Raw genomic sequence first — 23,284 nt, 5'->3', positions numbered from 1 at the left:
CTTCAGTAGTTGTGGCACGCGGGCTCAGTAGTTATGGCTCGTGGGCTCTAGAGCGCAGGCTCAGTAGTTGTGGCTCACGGGCTTAGTTGCTCTGCAGCACGTGGGATTTTCCTGGACAGGGATCGAACCCGCGTCCCCTGCAGTGGCTGGCGGATTCTTAATCACTGTGCACCAGGAAAGTCCAGTAGTTTTTATGTCTTAAGCGCATACCCTTATTGTGCCCTGCCTTACTTCCCTCCCCTCACTGGTAACAACTAGTTTGTTTTCTGTATCTGTGAGACTTTGTTTTGCTATATACATTTGTTTATTTTTTAGACTCTAAATATAAGTGATATCATACAGTATTTGCCCTTCTCTGTCTGACTTATTTCACTAAACATAATACCCTCCAGGTCCATCCATGTTGCAAACGGCAAACTTTCTTTTTTTATGGCTGAGTAATATTCCATTGTATTTACTCATATACACTGCATCTTCTTTATCCATTTGTATGTTGATGGACACTTGGGTTGCTTTCATATCTTGGCTATTGTAAATACTGCTGCTATGATCATTTTGGGGCATGTATCTTTTTGAATTAGTGTTTTCACTTTTTCCAGATACATACCCAGAAGTGGAATTGCTGGGTCATATGGTTGTTCTATTTTTAGTTTTTTAAGGAACCTCCATACTGTTTTCCATAGTGGTTGCACCAAATTATGCTCCCACCAACAGTGCACAAGAGTTCCCTTTTCTCCACATCCTCACCAATATTTGTTATTTGCAGACTTTTTTTTTTTTTTTTTTTTTTTGCGCGATACGCGGGCCTCTCACTGTTGTGGCCTCTCCCGTTGCAGAGCACAGGCTCCGGACGCGCAGGCTCAGCAGCCATGACTCACGGGCCCAGCCGCTCCGTGGCATGTGGGATCTTCCCGGACCGGGGCACGAACCCATGTCCCCTGCATCGGCAGGCGGACTCTCAACCACTGCGCCACCAGGGAAGCCCCTATTTGCAGACTTTTTGATGTTAGCCATTCTGACCCGTGTGAGGTGATATCCACTGTTGTTTTGATTTGCATTTCTCTAATAATTAGTGATGCTGAGCATCTTTTCATATGCCTGTTAGCCATCTGTATGTCTTCTTTGGAAAAATGTCTATTCTGGTCTTCTGCCTGTTTTTTGATTTGGTTGCCTGTTTTTCAGATATTGGATTGTATGAGCTGTTTATATATTTTAGATATTAACCCCTTGTCAGTCATATCATTTGCAAATATTTACTCCCATTTAGTAGATTGTCTTTTCGTTTTGTTGATGGTTTCCTTTGCTGTGCAAAAGTTTTTAAGTTTAATTAGGTTCCATTTGTTTATGTCTGCTTTTATTTCCTTTTTAGGAGATGGATCAAAAAAATTATTGCTACAATTTATGTCATAGAGTGTTCTGCCTATGTTGTCCTCTAGGAGTTTTATAGTACCTAGTCATACATTTAGGTCTTTAATGCATTTTGAGTTATTTTTGTATACAGTGTTAGAGAATGTTCTGATTTCATTCTTACATGTCATAAGCATTTTGGGGTCATCCTGAAAAAACTCTAAGGAAAGGTGCCATTTTTCTGAATTAGTAAATTCTTTTTAAAAAATAAATAATTAATTAATTAATTTTTGGCTGTGTTGAGTCTTCATTGCTACGTGCGGGCTTTCTCTAGTTGCAGCGGGTAGGGGCTACTCTTCGTTGCGGTGCACGGGCTTCTCATTGCGGTGGCTTCTCTTGTTGCAGAGCACGGGCTCTAGGTGTGTGGGCTTCAGTTGTTGCAGCACGTGGGCTCAGTAGTTGTGGCTTGCGGGCTCTAGAGCGCAGGCTCAGTAGTTGTGGTGCACGGGCTTAGTTGCTCCACAGCATGTGGGATCTTCCCTGACCAGGGCTCAAACCCGTGTCCCCTGCACTGGCAGGCAGATTCTTAACCACTGTGCCACTAGGGAAGTCCTAAGAAGATTCTTTTTAAGAAGCTGTCAAACTTTTTCAAAGCAGCTATACAATTTTACATTCCCACCAAAAGTGCATAAGGTTTCCAGTTCCTCCACATCTCACCAACACTTGGTAAAATATATATTTTTTTAATTTTAGCCAGTGAATAAGAAAAATACGTAGTCCTTTCCTCCTCTGTTTCTCCTTTACTCTCACACTATCACCACATTCACAATACTTCTGACGCTTCTGGTTACCAAATGTGTAGGGTTTTTTCCCCCACATTAAGCAATTTTCTGTGACACCAGATGGCTGTTCTAAAATTTAACTCGATTCTGACACTATCTACCTAGAGACAGCATCAGATCCCACAGGCTAAGGGCTCAGTCCCACAAGACTGGCCCCCACTTCAGGTGCCAATTGTAAGCAGTAGGTCGTCACCCAGGTTACCCACAACTTCTATCCAGTATGGCTACAGATAGAAGGTTCTCATGACCCCTTCCTCGGGTTTAATTTGCTAGAGTGGTTCAAGAACTCAGGGAAATACTTATTTACATTTACCAGTTTACTAAAAAAGGATATATGACATAGGATACAGATGAACATCCAGATGGAAAAGATGTGCAGGGCAAGGTATGTGGGAAGGGGCACAGAGCTTCCATGTCCTCTCCAGGCAAGCCACTCTCGCCACACCTCTACTCATTCACCAACCCACAAGCTCCCTGAACCTCGTAGCCAAGATTGATCATTAACTCCACTTCCAGCCCTTTCCCCTTCTCAAGAGAATTGTGGGGGGGGGGGGCGGCGATGGGGCTGAAAATTCCAAGCTTCTAATCATGGCTTGGTCTTTCTGGTGACCAGTCGTCATCCTGGAGCCATCCATGAGCCTATACAGTCACCTCATTAGAACAAAAGACACTCCTATCACCCAGGAAATGACAATGGTTTCAGGAGCCCTGTGTCAAGAACCTGGGGCAGAGACCAATATATATATTTTTTCTATTATTTTACAGCCAGTTTAGGGGTATTACTGGTATTTCACAGTGGTTTTAATATCTAATAATATAATCAGTAGATAGTTTATTAGTATCTTTTCACGTGCTTATTTGCCATCCATATGTCTTCTTTAGTAAAGTATCTGTTCAAATCTTTTGCCCTTTTTTAAAACTGGGTTATGTGTCACCTTACTAGTGAGATATAACTTCTTTATATATTCTGGATTCAAATCCTTAATCATATATATGTTTTGCAATTATTTTCTCCAAGTCTATTGCTTGTCTTCTCATTTTCCAGATAGTGCTTTTTGAAGCACAAAGATTTTTTAATTTTGATGGAGTCCATTTCATCAATTTTTTAATGGACTGTGCTTTTAGTGTTGTATCTAAGAAATCTCTGCCTAATCCCAAATAGGCAGAGTAGTAAATGAAGATTTACTACTATGTTTTCTTCTAAGAGTTTCATTGTTTTAGCTCTTATATCCAGGCCATTGATCCTATATTTTTTGTTTACTTTTTAAAATTGAAGTATCATTGATTTACAATTATACTAGTTTCAGGTATATCACACAATGGTTCAATATTTTTATAGATTATACTGTTTAAGTTATTACAAAATAATGGCTATATGTCTCTACACTGTACAATATATCCTTGCTGCTTGATCTTACATTTTCTTCTAGAAGTCTTCTAATTCTACATTTTATACTTAAATTTATGATCAATTTTTGTGTAGAGTGTGAAGTAAGGGTCTGTCATTTTTTAACATATGGATGTCCAATTGTTCCAGCACCATTTGTTGAAAGGACTATTCTTTTCTCCAATGCATTACCATGGCATCTTTGTCAAAAACTGACCATATATATCGGAATTTATTTGTTGACTTTATTCTATTCTATTGATCCATTTGTTTACGGCTATAGTTTTATAAGTTTTGAAGTCAGGTATTTATTAAGTCTTTTTGTTCTTTTTCAAAATTGTTTTAGCTCTTCTGGGTGCTTTGCATTTCTGTATAGGTTTTAGAGTAAGTTTCTCGATTTCTACAAAGAGACCTACTGGAATTACAATAGGGATTGCAGTCAGCCTACAGATGATCAATCTGAGTCTTCCAATCCATAAAGATAGTATCTCTCTGCATTTATTTGGGTTACCTTTAATTTCTCTCTGTAATGCTTTGTAGTTTCCAGTGTACAGAAATACTTATTTTTAAAACACCAATGATAAAATTCTTACTTAAGCTTTGAATCTGGTATCAAATTGTAACAGCAAACCTTGCAAAAGTTACTTAAGAATCTTTCTGACACAATTTTAATTACCTCACATTCAACAATGGGACAAACAAATAAACAATGAACAAACAGTAAAGATCTGTTATCTCATAAAGTCTAAGGGTTTTAAAAAGTTCATAAAACCAAGTAGGAAAGAAATTAATGCCTATCTCAAGATGGAATTTTCCTTGACTATTTTGCCCCAAAAAAGTGTTTGGTAGCAGAAACTAAGTACAGATCTTCCTCCACTTATGATGGGGTTATGTCTCAATAAACCCATCATTAAACTGAAAACATCAATAAGTCAAAAACCTACCAAACATCATAACTTAACCTAGCCTACCTTAAATGTGCTCAAAACACTTACATTTGCCTATAGTTGGGCAAAATCACCTAATACAAAGCCTATTTTATAATAAAGTGTTGAATATTTCATATAATTTATTGAACACTGTACTCAAAGTGAAGACCAGAATGGTTGTATAGATATAGAAAAGTCGTAAGTATATTAGCAGTGTTTCACTCGTGATCGCATGGCTGACTGGGAGCTGCGGCTGACTGCCAATGCCCAGCATCATAAGAGAGTATCATACTGCATATAGCTAGCCCCAGAAAAGATCAAAATTCAAAGTACAGTTTCTACTGAATGTGTATCATTTCTGCACCATCAAAAAGTCAAAACATCATAAGTTGAACCATTGTAAGTCAGGGAAGAAAACCAGATCTAGTACAGATGGTCCCTAATTCCCAAACCCAAGAAAATTCCACAAACTAAAGTCATATCCACAAACTCACATAATTTCTCGCTATATCTGTATGTATATAAAACTTCATACTGCCAACCCAATTAAATACACCATCTTCAGTCTTTCTGTCTCAGTGTTTATAGCATGATTTTCATCTCCAACTGTGAATGTATAAGCTTTCAAGGAAGCATATTTATCAAATAAAATGGGGTTTATATTCTACCAAATGTTCAAATTATGAAAAGGTTTTTTTTAAACTTTGAGAAGTATGAATGTTAACAGAGACTTTTTGATGAGAAACTCTCATTTAAAATAAAAACAAAAAAAAATTCATACCAGAAACCATGTACAATTACACTATTTATAATAGCAAAAAACAGAAACTACCCAAATGCCCACTGACAAGAGAAGATGATATAAACTGTGGTATTTATTTACTGAATATTGAACATTATTGAATATTGTACTGTAGTAAAAATGAATGAACTACAGTATATGCAACAACATGATAAATATTATAAATGTAATGTTGAGGGGGAAAAAAAACAAGTCCCATTTGCTTATGTCTCTAAGCAAAACTAAACATATTGTTTGGGCACACATACATTCATAATAAAGCCTTTTTATAGAGGCAAAGGAATGATATGCACCAAATGCAGAATAGTAGTTAAAGGGGATAGGGAGTAAATGGGGCAAGGGAGGGCAGGAAAATTGAGTCACTAAGGAACACATAAATAGACACATGCAAATTATTAGTAATGTTCCAGTTCCTGGGTTGAATGGAGGGTTTATATGTTTATATGCTTTATAACTTACATATGTCATCTAATTCTTTTGTAAGTATAATTATTTTTAAAAAACATAAGCAAAATCTATTTTTAAAAATCACCCATTATAAAACATTTTCCAGAAGCGTAACTGGGCACTCAGAATATATTGGGTTGGCCAAAAAGTTCACTTGGGTTTCTCCATAAGATCCTAAAACCCGAATGAACTTTCTGGCCAACCCAATACATCAAAAAACAAATTTTTTTAAGTTTTTACCTTTGTTTCTGTTCAACTGCTTTGTCCAAGTGCTGAAAGATATCCTGAAACAGGGTGCAGCTGGATTGACTATTAATCGTATACCCATATCCTCTTTTCCAATATTGTTTCAGATCATTTAAGTATTCTAAAACCTAAAAATACAAATTTCAAAAATCATTACTATTAATTTTTATTAATGTAACAGATTTTCTGATTTAATCATGATTTTTTCAGAAAAGGTTACATTGTTTAATCACCATTCTACACAAGGTATAGTAGAATCTTAGCATTTACAGAGTTTATACTTACCATTTCAAGCATTTAAGGGTTGAACCTAAAGGTCCATGACACAGAGATTTATGCTGAGACACAAACCCAAATGGGAATGTAGAGACTGACATGCAAGAGCAAGTTAGTAGTACTCACAAGCAGTAATCCAGCATCCATGACAGTTCAGGATACTGGGTTAAAGACGTGCTCACCTCCGCTTTCTTCTAAAATTATTTTAAGATGATAGCAAAGATATATACAGAAAAAAGAAAAAATGTACATAGAAGAATATTCATTACAGCACAGAAGGTGCCAACAGTGAATCCGGAATTTTTAAGAATTTCAGGAAGGTAGAAACCAGATAGAAAATGAGTTACTTTGGTTCATGTATCAGTTTGGCAAAAACAGTAATAAAAGTAGACCAAGGGGGCTTCCCTGGTGGCGCAGTGGTTGAGAATCTGCCTGCCAATGCAGGGGACATGGGTTTGAGCCCTGGTCTGGGAAGATTCCACATGCCGCAGAGCAACTAGGCCCGTGAGCCACAACTACTGAGCCTGCGCGTCTGGAGCCTGTGCTACGCAACAAGAGAGCCTGCGACAGTGAGAGGCCCGCGCACCGCGATGAAGAGTGGCCCCCGCTCGCCGCAACTAGAGAAAGCCCTCGCACAGAAACAAAGACCCAACACAGCAAAAAAAAAAAAAAAAAAAGTAGACCAAGGATATGGAAAACTGGTACTAGAAGGAATGTGTATTAATACAGATGTTCTAAAGGACAGACTGGCAAAATACACAAAAACACACATCTTTAAGGCCCGTTTAATTCTGTTTCTTATAAACTAATATTCACAGAGGAACACAAGAGACAATGTACAAGAATATCTTAGAGTAGCACTGCTTAAAGGAGCTCCCCCCCCCCAAATTTCCTGGAAATACCTGAATTTCATTAATAGGTAGAGGCTTAAATAAACTGTGATATACACATACTATGGAATACTATAAGATTATTTATAGATCTACATGAACTGACATGGAAAGATCTCCAAAACATACTGCTAAATGAGAAGAGCAGGTTAAGAATGATAAATACTTACTGGCCTCTGCTACTTGCAATAGATCAGACCCACCAACTATTATTGTTGTAGTTCAGTGGGGCAATATTATGCCATTTCTGAACCTATCATGGCCAGAGTGCTCTTTATGTACTGGGTTTTTCTTTTTTTTTTTTTAGCTGTACGCGGGCCTGTCACTGTTGTGGCCTCTCCCGTTGCGGAGCACAGGCTCCGGACGCGCAGGCTCAGCGGCCATGGTTCACGGGCCCAGCGGCTCCGCGCCATGGGGGACCTTCGCGGACTGGAGCACGAACCCGTGTCCCCTGCATCCGCAGGTAGACACTCAACCACTGCGCCACCAGGGAAGCCCTGTACTGGGTTTTTGTATAAAACCCAGTGTATGTTGTCTAACTGCTGTTGGTAGCAGGAGAAGAGCAAGATGGTGGGGAAGGATTGTACACAGATATGTAGAGAAGGAAGCTAGCTATCTGTAAGTCAAGGAGAGAGGTCTGGAACAGATACTTCTCTTACAGCCCTCTGAGGAGACCAATACTCCTGACATCTTGATTGCAGACTAGCAAAGGAATACATAATTTTCCTTCTTCATTTTCATGAGAAGTAATTGAAAGCTATCATCTATGCAAGGGGAAGCTCTGGTCAGTTATTTTCAGTGTTTTGATCCTTATGCCTTTCACAGATCTAATTCAAATGCTGGATCTCTTCCTTATTAGCTTTGTAATCTTGGACGCATCCCATAATTTAGCTGAGTCTTACTTTCATTATCTGCAAACTGAGAGTTCTAGTACCTCCTGAGAATTGTGCAAAGCCCTCAAAAATGCCCTTAGCACACAGACGTTGTTCAGTAAATGTCAATTGCTTTGTGAATTCCTGTAGTTGTGTGCTGCAGTAATTTTTTTAAAAATAAATTTATTTATTTTATTTATTTATTTTTGGCTGTGTTGGGTCTTCGTTGCTGCATGTGGGCTTCTCACTGTGGTGGCTTCTCTTGCTGCAGTACATGGGCTCTAGGCACGTGGGCTCAGTAGTTGTGGCACAGAGGCTTACTTGCTCCATGGCATGTGGGATCTTCCGGACCAGGGATCAAACCTGTGTCCCCTGCACTGGCAGGCGGATTCTCAACCCCTGCGCCACCAGGGAAGCCCTGCTGCAGTAATTTATATGAGGGGTAATCTTTGTACAATAAACATATTTGTTAAAGACAAAAAAAAAGGAATAATACAGTATAATATCATTTACTAGCAAAATACACACACAATTACACTGTTTACATTTCTAAGAATGGTATAAATTATAAATAGAGCACAGAAAAGGTTGAAAAGTACACATCAAACTGACAGGAGTGGTAGATTTCTGTGGAGAGGTCTTGAATTGGAGTTGGTGATTAAGGTAGCCTTTATCTGAATGTCAAACTTGTACTCATGTATGATTCTGATCCAACACCAAAAATAAAGGACTAAATCTTGAAACCCAAAAGAGGTACAAGAGAAGACTACACAGTAGTTATGAGCCATTCTTCTCAGAAGAGTCCCTAGAGAAATTAAGTGCAAGCCGTAAATTTAAGAGCAAGAGCAAGGGTAGGCCGCTGCCATATACCAAACACAAAACTAAACATATATTAAAGAGGCAATTAAATTAAGAAGTTAGCAAAAGGGACAAAGTAAACGTTAAAAAAATTAAAATAAAAAGAATTAGATAAAGTTCTGCCAAATCTATTCAAGAAATAAAACAAAAATAGTATCAGAAATGAAAAAGGAGAGGCGCTTCAAACTGTGGCACAGGGAAAAGGATGTCAAGCAGAATTCGGCAGTCTTGCTGAGTTGAGGAGTCAGAACTCAGAGTTTAGTAAGTCTGAAGTGGTTGGAATTAGCAGGGTAGAGTATCAGAGAGGAGGAAGCTACACAGAAAAAGAACTCCAAAAATCGTGAGGGGGTCCCCTTGATTCTGCTGCCAAAGGCCATGGGAGTTGTAAGCTGATCAATTCCAGAGCTATCACAAGGCTGAGAGATATTCATGTTCCAAGCGGCCTAAGTAGAGAGAGCTTCCATAGATACCAAGACATCCAGGACTTCAATCTGGACCCCAGAAGAGACATACTTTAATAGTAAAGACATGTGTATAAGTAAGGTTTTGTTTCTGAGTTTTGTAAGGTCAGGTCGAGAGCATGAAACTCAGAAAAATGAAGCCTGAAAAGGATCAAACTGATCCACAAGTAACTTAACTGCAAAATAAAACAAAATTCAATACTTAGAAGACAAAATCCAGGCATTCAACACCATAACATTCACAGTGTCCAGTATCTAATAAATAATTACTGGAAATACATGAAGAAACAAGAAACATGACTTATAACTAGAAGAAAAATCAGTCAGTAAAAGAATCTATCATAAGAAAGAAGGAATGTAAGGATAATTCAGTATTAGAAAATGTACTAATGTAATTTCTATGTTAGAAGATTAAAGAGGAAAAAAAAATCATCTTCCTAGATGCCAGAAATTCAGCAAACATTCCTGATCTTAAAAACAATAAATAAATAGAAGGTTTTAGTAAGAAACAGAAATTTTCTTAACTTGGTAAGGATAACTACTAGTGACTATGCCAAACATCATATTTTGCAATGAAACACTGAAAGTGCTCTTAACTAGAAAATATAAACAAAGCTTTGGGTTTTAAGATGATGGAATTAAGATATATATGCTCTCTTCTCTCAGAAATCACTCTAAAAAAAGAATGAAAAAGAAATGCAAATGCCCCTTTCAAAGAAATTAGGAGACCTCTGTACCCTGAGCCACCACCATAAATGAGGAAGGACTGCCAAATGCAGTGAAAATCAAATAAAACACAAACAAAACCCCTCAGATAAAACTAACAGAAGACAGATTCTCAAAGCACATTGTACACTTGCAGGAGTAGATCCAATAATCCTTTGCTTGAAACAATAAGAACGAAGTCTAAGAGGAGCCTCCCTGGACAGTATGTAACACCATTACAGGAAACAGACTGATCTTCCATCTTTACAAGAAGCATTCTACAAAGAATCTCAGAGAAAAACTCCAAACTGGAAGGAACACGACTTATCTCTGAATAGCTGCTCATCCCTACTGGCCGTCTGAGAAGTAAAAGCTGAATTCACTGCAAAGATGAGTAATAATTTAAAAGGTGCTAGTATCTTTACAAATATACAAATTAAAAACAAGACTGCTACACAGATAAAATAGCCAGAAAAAAACCCCTCACCCTAGAAATTCTGCTACAGAGCAAATGAAAACTATAATTAAATAAACACAGTATCATGAATTCCAAAGACTTAAGAAAATAAAATAATCATTTAAAAAAGAATGAGTCCAAAACAAGAAAAAAAATATATGGAAAGAAGCATAAAGATAGAAATATAAACTGGAACAGCTCCAAAAAATAATTGGGCATTATCTAGTAAATTTGAAGTTCTGCATATCCTATGATCCAGCAATTCTACTACAGACATAGACCTTCAGAAATGTGTATATACACACCTATAGACATACACAAGAATATTCATAATAGTCCCAAACTGAAAACAACCCAAATGTTCACCAACAAGATAATTGATTAAAAAACTATGGTAATTCATGTAATGGAATATTATACAGCAATAAAAATAACTGAACTATAGCTACATGAGGCATCATAGATAAATCTTAAAAACATAATGTTGATAAAAAACTAGATACAAAAAAACACATACTGGATGATTCCATTACATAAAGTTCAAAACATAGTTAAACTGTTTCTTGGGAAAAAAATAATAAATTAGTAGACACTAAACTAACATAATAAAGAAAATGCAGACACACAAATAAGTAATAATAATGGGGACATAATCTCAGATATAGAAGGAAGACATTTTTTTAAATCATGAGATAAATTTGCCAAACTCCACAAATAAATCTGAAAACCTAGAGAACATGAATGACTTTTACAAGAAAATATTAAATACCAAAACCGACCCCAGATGAGATAGAAAATCTAGATATACTTGTTACAGAAGATAGACACAAAGCTGCAAAAAGCTATCCCACAGAGAAGTACATAGTTCATGTGTCATTTCTTTTGTAAGGTTTACCTGACTGCCATTAATCAACTTCCTCCTTTGTGTATCACTATACACTATATATACTTCTGTTATAGCCATCCCATTGTCTTGCAATGGTTTTTTTGTCTTTCACTCCTTGTGACATTCTTTGAGGACAATGCCTATCTTACGTTAGTATCTTCAGTTTCAACCAAGTGCCTGGCATGGAGCAGGCACTCAAACAATATTTGCTGAATGAAGGCACAGATGGACCAGCATTTCATAAGGTCTTGGATATCTAATAATATCCAGAATTCTTAGAATTTCATACATTTCTATTCATTTTTAATTCTTAAAACATTTTTTTTTATAAATTATTTTATTTATTTATATTGGCTGTGTTGGGTCTTCGTTGCTGTGCGTGGGCTTTCTCTGGCTGTGGCAAGCGGGGGCTACTCTTCGTTGCCGTGCGCGGGCTTCTCATTGTGGTGGCTTCTCTTGTTGCGAAGCACGGACTCTAGTCACGCGGGCTTCAGTAGCTGTGGCTCGCGGGCTCTAGAGCGCAGGTCAGTAGTTGTGGCGCGCGGGCTTAGTTGCTCCGCGGCATGTGGGATCTTCCCTGACCAGGGCTTGAACCCATGTCCCCTGCATTGGCAGATGGATTGTTAACTACCGCACCACCAGGGAAGCCCCTTAAAACATTTTTAATAAAGAATTTCAAACATAAAAATAGAGAACAGGAGAATAATGAACCCCCACGTACCTCTCATCCAACTTCAACAACAATTAACACTTGGCCAATTCTGTTTCAGTTATGCCCCTACCACCACCACTGGATTATGCTAAAGCAAATCCCAGACATCATTTTATTGCATCTGTAAATACTTCAGTATGTAAACCTATTTCATAGTGAAAAGTCCTAAGCAGAGATTTTTGTGTCAAATTACTGAAAAAGAAAAAAAAAAAATCACAGGAAACATCTAAATCAAAAGAAAACTTTAGGGCTTCCCTGGTGGCACAGTGGTTGAGAGTCCGCCTGCCAATGCAGGGGACACGGGTTCGTGCCCCGGTCCGGGAAGATCCCACATGCCGCGGAGCGGCTGGGCCCGTGAGCCATGGCCGCTGAGCCTGCACGTCCGGAGCCTGTACTCCACAATGGGAGAGGCCACAACAGTGAGAGGCCCACATACCACAAAAAAAAAAAAAAAAAAGAAAACTTTATATTTTTTAATGAAGAATCTAACTTATTTGCTTTTACTATATAAAAAGAAAGTCTCTTATTCAATTAATTTAAACATGTATTTCAAATTTTCAAATCATGGTCATTTAAATGAGAAGTTCTTTGAAAGTGGCGGTGGGGGGTGGGGGTGGTAGGATGAAGTGGGAGATTGGTACTGACATATGTGCACTAATATGTATAAAATGGATAACTAATAAGAACCTGCTGTATAAAAAATAAATAAAGTTCAAAAAAATATGAGAAGTTGTTTAAAGGTACCTACACAATGGAGAAATCTGGAAGGTGCCACTTTAATCATATGATCAAACATATCATCATCAGTGATGTGACAAACTGACATCATTCCTTCTGATTAGACACACTATATAAGAATACTTATATAGTATTCTTGTCAAAAATGTTTAAACCCCAATCTAATCTTAAGTGAAAAAACAGACACAAAGACATTCTGCAAAAAAGCTGGCCTAGATGCCTGCAAAATGCCAGTGTATAAAAGACAAAAGAAAGGCTGGAACACTCTTCTAGATTAAAGGCAACTAAAGGCATGACAAATAAATACAATGAATGATCCTTGATTAGATCCTGAATTTAAAAATAAAAAAAAAGTGGGAGGGAGACGCAAAAGGGAGGAGATATGGGGATATATGTATATGTATAGCTGTTTCACTTTGTTATAAAGCAGAAACTAACACACCGTAATAAAGCAATTATACTCCAATAAAGATGTTTAAATATTTTTTTAAAATAAAAGCTATAAATATAGGATTCTATTAAGACAAGTGTGAAAACACAAATACTGACTGTATATTAGACAATACTGTACTATATATGTATATGTAAATTTACATTTTATTATGATTATGTAGGAGAAGTTTCTTGTTTAGATGTACGTCCAAGTATTTAAGGGTGAAGTGTCTTGATGTTTAGAAGAAAAAGGTTACATATATACGTGACAGAATAAATGTCCCTCAAAGATGTCTACATCCTAACGCCTACAACCAATGAATATGTTATCTTACATGATAAAAGGGAATTTGCAAATGTGATTAAGTTAAGGAGCTTAAGATGGAAAATTATCCTAGACTATCTAGATGGGCCCAATAATCACAAAGATCCTTATAAGAAGTAGGCAGGAAGGACACAGTAGGAGATATAACAATGAAGCCGTGGTCATAGTGATACAAGGAATGCAGGTGGGCTCTAGAGACTGGAAAGGGCAAGGAACAGATTTTCCCCTAGAGTCTCCAGAGAACACAGCCCCCTGTTGATACCTTGATTTTAGCCCTGTAAAATTCATTTTGGACTTCTGACTTCCAGAACTGTAAGATAATAAATTTGTGTTGCTTTCAACCACTAAGTTAGCAGTAATAGGAAACTATTACTGTTATAGCAGTTATAGCAGCAATAGGAAACTAATAGATTATAAAGAAAGAAAAACAAATGTGGCAAAAAAGGTTAAAAACTGGTGAATGTAGGTGAAGGACATGAATGTTCATTCTGTTATTCTTACAACTTGTCAGTTTGAAATTTTTCAAAATAAGTTGTGGGGAAAAAAAGAGAGAAGTTCATATGCAATAAAGAGATAAAAGGGTAATCCTAAAAATAAAAGGAAAAGAAAAACAAGTAGCACAGAATCTAAGTCACCTAATAGTTCCATCTTTTACGATATGGAAATAAAAGCACAGCATTGTCGGTCTTTGGAAGGTAAGGGACCACATGGATATAGCTACTCAGAATACAAAAAGGGCAGATAGCCAGGTAAGCATATGCCAAATATTCCAACAACTGTAGTAACTTGGGCAAATAAGTTGTTCTTCTGTTAAAAAGTAAATTTCCCTTTTGCCCACACCCCTCAGTCATTTACACAATACTGAAAATCACTTCAATTCTGTTTATTGGCCTTTTCCCCTACAGCAATCTGGGCAGGGAGAAAAGGGAGGTGAGGAATTTTGACACAAGTGAATGGTGACCATAAGTCTCAGTTTATACCTATACTGGTGTAATTATTACTGGTTCCCCTTTCACTTTTAAAACAGGTTTTTTTTTTTTTTTTTTGCGGTACGCGGGCCTCTCACTGTTGTGGCCTCTCCCGCTGCGGAGCGCAGGCTCAGCGGCCATGGCTCACGGGCCCAGCCTCTCCGCAGCACGTGGGATCTTCCCGGACCTGGCCACGAACCCGTGTCCCCTGCATTGGCAGGCGGACTCTCAACCACTGCGCCACCAGGGAAGCCCCCCCTTTCACTTTTAAAAGTATTCAATTTAGGAGATTCCCTAGTGGTGGAGTGGTTAAGAATCCACCTGCCAGTGCAGGAGACACGGGTTCGAACCCTGGGCCGGGAAGATCCCACATGCCGTGGAGCAACTAAGCCCATGTACCATACTACTGAGCCTGCACTCTAGAGCCTGCGAGCCACAACTACTGAAGCCCGCGTGCCACAACTACTGAAGCCTGCGTGCCTAGAGCCTGTGCTCTGCAACAAGAAGCCACTGCGATGAGAAGCCCGCGCACCACAACAAAGAGTAGCCCCCACTCGCCACAACTAGAGAAAGCCCGTGCACAGCAACGAAGACCCAACGCAGCTAAAAATAAATAAATAAATTTATAAAAAATAAAGTATTCAATTTAGAACATAAATTTTATGATCATCCTAAGCACAGAGTATTTCAAAGAAGGGTAGGCCGGGATGTTTCTGAAGTGATAGTTATGGACACTTAGAGGAGATGAGAAGTGTTTTGAGTACTTGAGACAGAGAAAAAGTAGATCATCAGGGAGCAATTCAGGAGCACCGAGAGGAAATACATACACCTATTACTTCTGGCGCTCAGCATCCTAGAGCAAGCATCCATCGAGGGCTCTTTTCCCTTCTTCCAACTTACCGGCTAAGCCCTACATCTGCATTGGCATAATACTACAGAAAAATCACCTTTAATCTGGTTGTTGGTCACTTTAGTCTTTAATTAACGAAATAAAGCACTTGTTTTACTTTCAAATGTACATTAGCTCTCAGCTTAAAAGCTTGCTTCTAACTGACAAACAGTACACTTCTTTTCAAAATTTGAGGTTAAATTCTGAAGTTAGTAATTGATTTTCATACAGAATGCTGAAGGTTCCATATGTATGCAAGGGATGACTGAAGTTTCTAAAGTCCGTATTTCTGAATGACCCATACATAAAGATACATCTTACTCTCATCCATCAGAATTCTATCCAATGCCTTGATCCTCAATACTTAAGAAAATAATTAACACTTTCCTACCCCAACTCTCTGGCTCCCAGCATCCCAGATTTGACCAGAATTTGCCTCCTTTACAGTCACCAGAGCTCTGTCTGCCCTTCTCTCTCTAGAGTCTAAAAGTCTACAAAGAAACAACATGAATGAAGAGGAAAGAAAGGGAATACAAAATAGCCAGGCAGAACCAAGATGAATCACTGCCATCACTGGGTAGAAAACAGAACTCTATTTATTATGAAAACTTTATAAAAGAATAGGTATTTGGAAAACCATTCATCCTCTCTGAGCTTTGGCTTCCGATAAAAAGAAGAATTTGGATTATATTAGCTCTATAATCCTTTCCAGCAGTAAAATTTGATGATGGGTTAAGTAGGTTTTTAACTGGGTGGACCTAGAAGTCAAATCACAATGGAAGAATGTTTTCCAGAGTTTTATGAGCCTAAACTATTTACAAGTAGGTAGGTCCTATCTGAACAATTAATCTCTCTTTTTAAGGAAAATTACAAGATAGTCAAAGGCACTTAATGTTCCCTACTCTGCTTATTTTTTGAAAAGCTGCTTCAAATAAAGACAACAATGAAAACCATGCAAAAAAAAAAGCAAAGAAACTGCAAAAGTAATACTTACCTTTGCATCATCTATGTCAAAAACATCACACCAAGGAGATTTAACACCTTTAATTGCCAGGTCAAATGAACAGGTGAAAAAAGCTACCTGAATTAAATCTGAGAGAAAAAAAAAGGTAAAATTTGTAGGTTACTATTTCCTGCAGTTTTCCAAAGGCTGAATATCTATAGAATGCCAAGGACTTACTACATAAAACATAACTTGATTTTGTTACTTTTAGAGGATTAGAGGAGGGGAGATAAAGTTATAAAAGGTTTTAGTCCCCAACTTGAAAGTCAGCAATGACAAAGAACATTTATTGAACAGTTCTTTTAACTACACAATTCACATTATAACTATTAAGAAGAAGCAAGTACAGAGAAGGATATAAAAAAGAAGAGAAGACTGCAAAAGGTAAAGAACAAAGAAAAGGCAGACTGAGGAGTCAGGAGGAAGGTGAAGCAAAGGGTCAAGAAGGAGAGAAACAAAGAGGGAAAAATCACACTATGAGACCTGACTCTGACATTAATTATCCTGGGTAAGTCACTCTAGGCTTCCTGGGTCTCAACACAAAATAGGTAAAGGATTTATTCTTTTGTCAAGCAATATCAAAGGACATATAATTAATATATCCATAACACATAAAGGGTACCTATGATCAATAAGAAAAAACATAAAAATAATCCAATAGAAGATGGCCAAGGTTATGAAGAGGCAATCCTCAGAAGGAATGAAAAAGCTAATAAACATATGAAAAGATGTTCAACCTTACAAGTAACCAAAGAAATGCAAAGTAAAGCTAGATATCATTTTTCATTAATTAAATTGGCAAAAGTCAAAATGACTAATAATATCCACTGTCGGATGAATTGGGGGAAATGAGCATTCTCACATATTGTTGATATAAATTTTTCTACACCTTCAGAGAACAATTTGGAAGTATATGTTAAGATGTAAAATATTCATGCACCTTAACCCAACAATTCTACCTATAGTTATCTTATAAACTCTCAAGTACAAAAAGCAGACTATAAGAATGTCCACTGTTGCGTTATTGGAAAGAGTTAAAAACTAAGAAAAAGCTTAGTAGGAATGTAATTTCCTATAAAATAAAGAATTTGGACTGTATTAGCTCCAGCCTCTCTGACCAGTAAAACTTGATGATGGGTTAAATAAATTTTTAACTATCATTTACCTAAAAATGTAATCATATATATCCTATAAAATAACAGAATTTAAAAAAATGAGACAGATACATTGCTAAGTAAAAATAAGTTACAGAAAATACATACAGCATCACCTTTCTATGCAAAAAAAAAAAAGTATTTAAATAGCTAAAATATTTTTGAACAGTTACTCTGTGCCACGTACTGTGCTAATGCTTTGCATGAATTAATCTCATATAATCCTTGCAATAATCCTGTGAGGCAGGTACAATTCCTATATCCATTTTACAGAGAAAGAAACTATGGCACAGTGATATTAAGGAACTTGCCAAAGATCACAGAGTTAGTCAATAATATAACAAAGTCAAGAATCGAATAGTCGAATTCCAAACAGTCCAATTCCAGAACCCATGATTTTAACCACTATGCTAATATTGCCTCCAAAAAAAAGTTGTTCTCAGTTACGCCATCAGTAAAATACAAATAATCCTTGTCAAGTCAGAGACTAGAAATAATGTTTTTTAAAAAATCTTCAACAATCTTAAATGCCCACTAACAGAATAATGGCTAGATGCTGGTATTATATAATGGGATTCTGTACATAAGTTTAAAATGCAGAACTAGAATTACACACATTTAATAAAAACTGCAAAGTTGAATTAAAATCAAATTTCAGACTGATACCATAGTTTGATACCATTCCTAAAAGTTTAAAAATCTGCAAAATGCCCCATTTAGTCATAGAAACATAAATATAAAAACCGGCATGGGATGACTTAAATGTTCAATTCATGACAATGGTTACCTCTGGGAGAAAAGGAAAGGAATGAGATCCTAGAGAGGGACAAAGGACACTCAATTTATTTAAAGCAACTAAGTGAAGCATAATGTTAAAATCTGATCAAACTAAGTTGTGGGTATACAGATACTCATTATATTAGCCTTTATTATTATCTATATACTTGAATTATTTCCCAAATAAAATAATTTTTAAAGCTCTGCAAACGACCCCAATGTATAGCCAGTTGAAGAAAAGAGAAAAAACTCAATTTTAGATGCTAGTCTAGGCATCTTCACTTTTTTGATCCTTATAAAGCATTCAGACACCAGGACTGACATATTCTAGTCTAATTAATTTATTCCCAACATCTCCTATTTCTAGTCTTTGGAAATTTATTCACAGTATAATGAAATCACACTCTATATATCTGTCAATATCTGCTGTATGGATTATACATTCCTAGAAAACAGGAAAAAAAATCTTATTATTTTTTCTTAATTTCTCATTGCTAGGTAACCATGTACCTTGGTTTTCCACCTGCTCTCCCAGCATAATTATTAATAGTGTTTCCTTTCACCCTAAAGTGTCCCAGGTGGCACAGTCTACCATCCACTGCAATAGCTTATGACATACATGACTGCTCATTTTCTCAGCATCTCTAGGTATAAAAGCTCCAAAGAAAAAAAAAAAATCACACTACTTTTTAAAAACTTAACCTCTCTCAAAACATTAACATGTACTTCTGAACTGCTTTAAAAGCTAAAGAATTTATATGACTTTCCATTTGTATCACTTTAAGAGGAGATAATTCAGAAAAAGATAATTTTTGTTTTATAAATAATGTTTAGAGTTGAAGCTTTATATAACTTTGCCCTCAAAACAAAACAAAAAATTCCAGGATACATCAAGAGTCTTGTGTATTAATTTACATAAAACTCAAAGAAGAATCTGAATCTAAGAATAGTAAGCATGAGATATAGAATTTTCTTGACCTAGAACACATTATTTTCTCAACGTAAAATCAATTGTGGTCCTTTAAAAGGAATAACTTTATGCTTCCATATTTTTCCACGTTCAGAGTTTAAAAACCACTTAAACTATTTCAGAGTTCAAATGCAAGACAATAGGCACATTACCTGCATTTAAGTTGTTGACTGGCACTTGCAAAATACCTGCAACTTTTTTTAAAATGTTCTGCATTTCTGGTCCAGTTTTGAAGGCTTCTACATGATAAAGAGCCGTAGCATTCCTTTCCACTTGAGTTAAAAACTTCTCACAATGATCAAAGAACCTCATTAATTTATCATTAATTCTTGGAGGTCCACACTCCATGTCTGAAAGGGAAAAAAATAATTGTGTGTGTATGTGTGTGTGTATCCATTGACACGAATGACAATTCCAAATTATTGGAAAATTTTGTTTCAAGTGTAAAAAGGAACCGTAAAAACCTATTTATTCATTGACATGTCTGAAATAAGTACACACTGCTCAAGAAAGACATAGGGCAAAACTATTCCCCATTTGTAATAATTGTTAGCTCATGAGAGGATACGCTAAAAAAGACTAAAGAAACAGAAAATATCAAAGATAAAATAAAATGTTAGAGCAATACTACACTATGAAATAAAGGTAACTGAAATGAATGTTTTCTTAAAGAAAACAAAAATAATTAGATATGAATGTCATAAAAAGTGTAAAAATCTATTACCTAAGTACTGTTTCCATCAGGCACAGAAAATTTGAGAAAACAACCTAAAAATGAGCAACGTTTCTAATTACAAAGTGAGAGAGAATTCAACAGACAGGCTCTGTTTTACTACTCTAAGCCATAGTCTAAATAGAGTATTTTATTTTCTCAATTAAGTTTCTCAACCCTGTGTTCCTTTACAAAAGACTGCTTTGGACAAAAACTACTGACAATAGCACAAAATACATTAAAGTTTCAGGTCTTCTGTATTTCATTGTGCTAGATGCTTCTGATTCGGTTTATTTTCTAACTGAAGCTCCAGAATAACTTCCCATTTAGAATTTTATGTGTTAACATTATTTCCCCAATTCGGTAACAAATACATACTAGAAAAGCATTCGTAATCATGCTTCAGCTACTGGGGTGCCTTTTAAGTTTTCTCAGAGTCATATTTAAAAATACACAGATTCCAACCATCATTTCTCCAATAATTTACCATGAAAAGAACACCAAGTATACTATTTCTGTAATTAAAATAAGAAAATTATCCCTAGTTACACCATTTTGCTTCAGATGTGTATGTGAAAATATTTATATGTATGTGTGTGTGTATCCATTTCAGGAGCTCCTGAAATGAATAATTCTGCCAATTTTAACTGGTAATCAGATTACAGTTCTTAAGAAATTACTAGGAAAATCTTTGTCATCTATTTCTGTGGCCTCAAAATTTCCTAAGTGGATCTGGATAATTCATCCCTGCTATTATCTAATTACTGCTATTCTTTAAATAGAAACAAAGGCATTGTTCTGTTTCTGTAAGAATACAAAATCCAATTCAGTGGCTTCCCTCCAAAGCCCAGATGTACACAACAGGCAAAACAATTGTCTGTAGATAATAATGAAGCAGCTAAGCAAAGGGTTTAATCTCTGATACTGAAAATGGTGAGGGGTGGCTTATCCTGAACTATTTTGATCCACGGCTGGCAAATGCCCATTCTCATAATCCATCCATCCATTCATCCCAGGAGGTCCAGTAGTCCCTTTTTGGTATACACTATATACATATATAGTACTATATTGAAGTATGTTCTGCTTTCAACATTCAGTTAATTTAACAGATTTGTGGGAAATCTTCACTCATATCAATGGAAAAAAGTCTAGCTATATTAAAAAGCATGATTCAACAAGTGACTGAACACAAGTCAGCCAACCGAGTTACTCACAGAGTCATGACAGAGTCAATGGAAGAACCCCTTGGAGATGGCTGAACGGCTTAAGAGAGAATGCTATTAGAGAAACGACAAACCAGTCTACTTCTAATTTATTTTTTGCTTGGGCTTTTTAAAGCTAAATGATGCCTCACCTCAACTTTGACCTTAAAGCTGATCAAGAAAGTATTAACACTTGTTCATCTCTCTGGCACAAAAATGTCATGTTTTCATTCTTATCCTTAAGTTACAGGACAAATGGAAGCTGTACGTACAGTGTAATGGTTAAGAGACCAAGCTCTAAATCAGATTTCCTGGGTTCATACTTACTCATTTGAAATTAGGCAAATTAGTGTTTCTACGTCTCAATTTCCTCACCGGTTAAGAGGGGGGGGAATACAATCAACCTCAGAGAGCTGTTGTAAGGATTTTGTGAAATAAATGTGAGGCATGCAGAGCACATAGCAAGCATTAAGTGTTTGCTATTATTATTATGTGACTTTTAAAATATTTTCTAAGGAAAAAGCATCATTTGAGGGAAAACAGAAGACCTGGATTCTGGGCCTCAAACTAAGAAAGGACAATCTGCAGGGCATTTTCTTAGGCTCAGCTTCTTCACCTGTGAAATAAAAGAGCTCTGCTAGACGATCTCTCAAATTTTGCAAAAGTATTGGTAGTGGAATAAATTAGTAAAGTACTGTGCCATGACCATGGACCACAGCTACAAGGAGAGTAACTCTATAGTACATGCAAAATCAAAACAGAGAAAAAAGCAGAGCAGTAAAGAAAGTTTGAGAGTACTTCCCAAAATATGTTGTAGGTCTAGAATTAATATCTGAAAAGGCTGTTAAATGAAAAAAACAAAACAAAACAAAACCCAAATAGTATTAGTATCAGAAGTAAAACCTGAGGAAGAAAAGTCCTAGATTTAAAAAAAAAAAAAAAAAAAAAGTGCGCCGAACTGCAAAACTAGTCGCCAGAGAGGGAGGAAGGGGAGAGGGGTTGGTGCTCAGATGGAGAAATTCATTTTGGGAAAGGGTGATCAAAAACTGCCCTGGCCTGTCTCCCTTCCTACTGGATCCCCCAACGTCTACCACAGCGTCCTGCACGTAGAAGGTGCCAAACTCATCCCTGATGAATGAAAAAATGAACATTATGTACGAGGATAAGGGAGAGAGCCAAGTCCTGAACATCCCATGGGATGGGGGGCTGGGGACAGAAGGAAGTAAGGAGAGGCTGGGATCGGGGAAGTCCGGGATCTGGGGGAGGACCGAGGCAGGGCACTGGCTGGGCGGCCCGGGGTGGTCACCTGCGACGTCGGGCGGCGGTAACCCAGGGTGGTAGTGCTGCCACAGTCCCTGCAGGAAGGCGGCGCCGCTGTCCATGCAGCGGTGCTTGGAGCTGGTGACTAGCTGCAGGCGGCCGCAGTTTTCTCGGCTGAAGAGGACCGGGAAAAGGGAGGCCAGGCGCAGGGCCAGCTGTCGCATGTCCTGCCGCCCCTTCTCCACCAGCTGCCCGTCCATCCAGTCCGCGTACCACAGCGGCCAGTTGGCCAGCACAGCGCCCAGGTCGCCGCCGCCGGCAGGGCGGATCCGGTCATCCCCGGGCCCGCGGGCCTGCAGCAGTCCGTGCAGCTGCCGCAGCTTGCGGATCTGTTTGGTGGTCGGGTAGCGGGTGCCGTGGCGGATGAGGGCGACCAGCTGTACCGGGGTGCAGGTCTCCTCCAGCAGTTGTGGGTCCCGCCGTGGCGCCTCGGGGTCCGGCAGCAGCCCGGGGTTGGCATCCTCGTAGCGAGTCTTGGTGCCGAAGTAGGGGCTGAGCGGCGAGACCACGCGGTTCTCCGGCTCCAGGAGGGAGCAGCGAGAGAGCGACGAGACCAGCGCCACAGCCAGGGCCGCGACGGGTGCCACGGAAACCCTGAAGAGGCAGCAAGGGCCACGGAGCATGATGCACTGCGGCCCGCGGAGGGAAACATACCGGCTCAGTCGACGGCTTCCGGA

At 37.8% G+C, this 23,284-nt stretch overlaps 1 protein-coding gene across 8 annotated transcripts in view; it reads right to left on the bottom strand.

The window, feature by feature from the left end:
* MINPP1 (multiple inositol-polyphosphate phosphatase 1) overlaps positions 1 to 23,284 on the bottom strand; it is a 167,801-nt gene extending 144,517 nt beyond the window's left edge. For 4 of the 8 annotated variants that reach the window (XM_049696583.1, XM_033415858.2, XM_033415857.2 and 1 more), the window contains exons 1-4: positions 22,594 to 23,284; positions 19,526 to 19,723; positions 16,464 to 16,561; positions 5,995 to 6,128 (exon numbers count right to left, since the gene is read on the bottom strand). In XM_049696583.1, the coding sequence (XP_049552540.1) occupies positions 5,995 to 6,128; positions 16,464 to 16,561; positions 19,526 to 19,723; positions 22,594 to 23,230 (1,067 nt within the window). In that variant the 5' untranslated portion in view covers positions 23,231 to 23,284. The remainder of the gene's footprint in view (positions 1 to 5,994; positions 6,129 to 16,463; positions 16,562 to 19,525; positions 19,724 to 22,593) is intronic. The other 4 variants (XR_007471135.1, XR_007471134.1, XM_033415856.2 and 1 more) reach the window with 3 other exon arrangements.

The sequence above is a fragment of the Orcinus orca genome, chromosome 14 (assembly GCF_937001465.1).
Source record: "Orcinus orca chromosome 14, mOrcOrc1.1, whole genome shotgun sequence".
NCBI classification, from domain to species: domain Eukaryota; kingdom Metazoa; phylum Chordata; class Mammalia; order Artiodactyla; family Delphinidae; genus Orcinus; species Orcinus orca.
This window is presented reverse-complemented; position numbering and strand designations above follow the sequence as displayed.